The sequence below is a fragment of the Anopheles bellator genome, chromosome 2 (assembly GCF_943735745.2).
Source record: "Anopheles bellator chromosome 2, idAnoBellAS_SP24_06.2, whole genome shotgun sequence".
Classification (NCBI taxonomy): Eukaryota; Metazoa; Arthropoda; class Insecta; order Diptera; family Culicidae; genus Anopheles; species Anopheles bellator.
The window spans coordinates 36,272,045-36,276,115 of record NC_071286.1 but is presented as its reverse complement, the minus strand read 5'-3'; the positions used below and the strand labels follow the sequence as shown (position 1 = coordinate 36,276,115).

The 4,071-nt window shown below is 48.1% G+C and overlaps 1 protein-coding gene across 2 annotated transcripts in view; it reads left to right on the top strand.

The window, feature by feature from the left end:
* LOC131211329 (uncharacterized) overlaps positions 1–1,255 on the top strand; it is a 2,852-nt gene extending 1,597 nt beyond the window's left edge. Inside the window, exons 2-4 of one of the 2 annotated variants that reach the window (XM_058204752.1) lie at positions 178–671; positions 748–1,025; positions 1,087–1,255. In XM_058204752.1, the coding sequence (XP_058060735.1) occupies positions 312–671; positions 748–1,025; positions 1,087–1,183 (735 nt within the window). In that variant the 5' untranslated portion in view covers positions 178–311 and the 3' untranslated portion in view covers positions 1,184–1,255. Of the gene's footprint in view, positions 1–171; positions 672–747; positions 1,026–1,086 lie in introns of those variants that run through there. The other variant, XM_058204753.1, reaches the window with a different exon arrangement.
* Positions 1,256–4,071: the final 2,816 nt, after the last annotated feature.

Here is a 4,071-nt window from a genome sequence, read left to right as displayed (position 1 = left end):
ATTGCGTAAACTCTAACAACTCGGATTGGTTTCTCGGATTCAACCCGGATTAGAAAAATATACCTAAAATGCTCACTTTTTAAAGTAGGTTTGACACCGCCTTTTTCCCATAGTGGGACCGTGCCATGAGCGCGATAAAGATACAGCTGAGGTTGAGTGTTGTTGTTATCACCTTAGGCCGCCGCATCCATCGGATCCAACTGGGGCCGTGTTTGGCAGTAGAAAAGCCCGGCCACCGCTTCTGCTCAGCAGCAGTGTGTTAGAACTGGTAACCGGAGAACCCGCTGTGAACGATTCGGTCCCCAGGAACGATGCCTTGGAAGCGCCCCGCCGATGTGCCGTATCCGAATATTTGGTGGACATTCGAGGCACCGGATCCAGATCGTGAGGATGGCGGCTTGGTGACGTACCGGGTGGAGGATCTAACCGAGGATCGCTACGAAGACGCCATCAAGCTGTACACGGAGCATTTCGTCGACGATGAACCCCTCTGTGCGTACGCCCGTCTCCGCCACGATCCGGTGTCGTACGAAGAGATCGTCGGCTTCTGGAGACACTGCTTCCAAGAACGTTTGACTATCGTGTGTTCCAAGGAAGGCTCGAAGGAGTTAGCGGGGGCCAATCTCCTATCCGTTTCCGTAGCTGGCGAGAAGCTAGACTTCCGCAGTCTGGTAGGTTCACGCTCGACATGTGTCATCTGTGTTTAACCAATTAAGGACACCTCTGACGGTATGGCTCCCGTTCCAGATACAATCGGAAGGGACGAATAAACTAATAGATATCAACGAGTACATGACCAACACGGTCAACCTCTACGAAAAATATGGTGTCGACAAATACCTGACCGCGTACGGTCTCAGCGTCAACAGTCGGTACCGTGGCCGCGGAATTGCCACCGAACTTCTGAAGGCCCGGGTCCCAATCTGCCGCGCCTATGGGCTGCGGTTAACCAGTACAAATTTCACTGCCATAGGGTCACAGATACCGGCGGCAAAGGTTGGCTTCAAAACGGATCTTGAAATGCAGTAAGTAAGGGTGACCACCAGTTTCAGTTCGGCTAACTAAGAGTCTGTTGTCCGGTTACAGGTGCAACGAATTTGTGAAAATCAACCCAGCGTACACACTGGACGGAATCAAGAGCAAAAGTTTAAAGCAGATGAGCATGGTGATAGACCTAGACTAGGCTCGAAGTGTCCCGGACACAGCTCGATTCGTTTACCATTGAAATAAATGGCAGTTTTTGTTTCTAAGATTACACGTCCTTATCTTTGACATGCATACGAATTATCGCGGTGATTGCGGAAACAACTCCATGTAAGGTGACTGACTGCTCGCTCCGAGTCCAGGTGTGTACGTGTGCTGAGTAATTATGGAATGACTTGCGAAATGTAATTATGCTTATCATAAGCTATCGAAATATTTTAAGGAATCCCAATGGATTAGCGGTTTATGTAGCGACTGAGTGATTCACGATGTTGACGAAAATGACCGGTTTGATTTTTGGTCGTGCATTGTCCGCATCATAGCTTTTATGGTACCACGCTTCTGGTCTTGTAGTTCATTCATTTCCGACATCTCCCGACTACAAGTGGAAACGTTCTATAATTTTCTATTTTCTTTCGATAGTCTTTCCTCTGATCAAATATTCAAGCCCCGTTTTAAATCGAAGGCAGCCTTGGTTGAAAATGTTAGAACAATCAAGCAGTAGTTACTAAAAGCCATCTTTTATTAATTAAATCACGCATGAGTGTTGTAATCTACTGTCTTCTCTCAATGAGCATATACTTCTCAGTTCTTTGAATTGAAAAACATCCCACTTTGTGAAAATCAGATTGTGACTCAACACTTCTATGTAGCGGAAGCCACTCAAATCAAAATGAAAATCGAAAACGAAAATTATCAATACACAACTCAGTTCTAGACTTCCGTCACGGCGATGGTGCTTCATTTTGAGTGCAGGGAACCGATTCAATACTTACCCAATGCCCACCCTGGTATCGTCTCCACGAATACGGACTTAGACGCAACCGACAACTGGTGCATCATATCGGCCTCTGTGGAACCGGGGAAAGAGTTGAAACTGCACCGAAACTTGCAACGCTCACTTGGACGATGCTCCACGATGGCCGTTGCAATGGAGACGTAAAGAAAATGTGGTGCAAAAAATGGCGCGAGCCGTTAGAGGGTCAGTAAAGGGCAACCGAGACACGCGGTGGGACATTGAGACATTGGGGAGGCAAGAAGAAAAAACAAAAACAGGTAAACGGTCCCAGCCATGGTGGTGGTGTATTGCGAGAAGATATTTTCGAAAAGCAAAACAAAAACTATCTTCCAGCCGTATTATTCCCATCGTCGCCGTGTAGCATCGTCGACGTCGCCATGGCGTGGCGTTGATGTTTATTATTAAATTAAATTTTATTTCAGCAACTTTGTCCGTCGGCGCGAATCCATCGGTAACGTGCTCCTTCGCCTCTCCCTGGGGTGTCTCGTTGGCCACCGAAGAGGGGGGCTACGAGTTTTTGTGCTTCTTCGCCGACAGCCCCGGCAACGGTAAATCCGTTAAAAAGTAAAACAACAACCCGTGGCCAGCGTCCCGTGGCCGTCCCAGGTCCACCAACCGGTCAGTCGGGTTCGGTTCACAGTTCACGGGCTCACGGCACCCCGGCACGGGACTCCCTGACTGAATCGTCTTACATCGGGCTTGCGTGCGGCCAGGGGCTACTTTGTTTAGGACTTGCATCCGTATCTTTCGTTTTCTTTTCTTTTTCCGCAGCCCGCAGCCCGAGCAAGTTGTGGCCGAGCGCAACAACAACACACCAGCAGCGTGCAAAACGTACAGATAAAAAATCAACATAAAATCCGAAAGAAGAGACGAATGCGCGAAAAATACCCAAAGCGCCCCCGGGACAAGCGAACCCGGGACGCGAGGGCCTCTATGTTGCCGCAGCCGTCTGCCAGCAGCACCTCCGCAGCTCGTGCGAGATCACGAGATGAGTGTGCGTCGCCGGCTCCTGCCGCCCGGTTCGGCCAACCCTCCGGGCGGGCTCCAGACGACTCTGGCCCGGGTCCGAGAGTCGCACAAACAGGTCCATTGGCCCAGTGGAATATGCGTAAGCGTGAACGAAAACTCGCTTCCCTCGCCTCGGCGCGGCATTCCGGTGGCCTTCGGTCGGGTTTGGTCCTGGCACTGCCAAGTGCGACGCAAGTGACCCCGTGCATGGCCGGAGCACTGGCTGCATGGGACGATAAGTACAGTTGTTTGCATTGCTGTAACGTACCCCTAATTATACCACCACAAATGGAAGTTTTTTAGTCAACTCGTTCGAATCGTCGACATTCAATAGTTTTCAAGAGATCATCGGAATGATCATTAGTTTCCCAATATGAGTAACTACCGGAGTTAGGGAATTACAGTCAACCACGCACCGAATGCCTTGTGGAGCTTCAAGTAGAATGACCCTATCCAAATACAGTCCCGGGAGCTGTAGTCCACAAGGCAGAAACGCATAGGGAGACAACAGATGTTTAATTGATTTTTGAAAAAGGAAGAAAGTTCTTTCGAGATAGCAGAAGCTTCATGCTCAAAGTCTCATAAATAATAGTAACAACAACAACAATATGTAAAAAAGTTCCCGTAAAACTATGCGTTTTGACACCCAAAGTAAGTGAACAAAGTAAGCCATTGCTGGTGACGATGTTAACTTTAAATTATTTCTATGAAGTGAGTGCTTAGAACTTAGAACTGTTACGGATAGCACCAGGGATAATTGACATTAACAGTGTCTCTGGTGCAGGCCAAGATCGCACAGCGGTTGTAGTGCCAAAGAAGAAGAAGAAGAAGAGTGCTTAGAACCTTTCGTCAAAGTATCGAAACGCTCTCCGCTCAAATTAAATTAGTAAGTAGTAACACAGGATTTTCCTTTCTGTTTGTTAAATAACTGGTCCGTTTGCTAATACGTTGGTCCGTAGTTGTCGACAAATTTGAGAAGCTTGTCGTCCGAATCGTCACATCAGTTCGCTTCTTTTTACAAGACAAACAAAGTTCTTACATTTCTGACAGTAGGTTCAAGA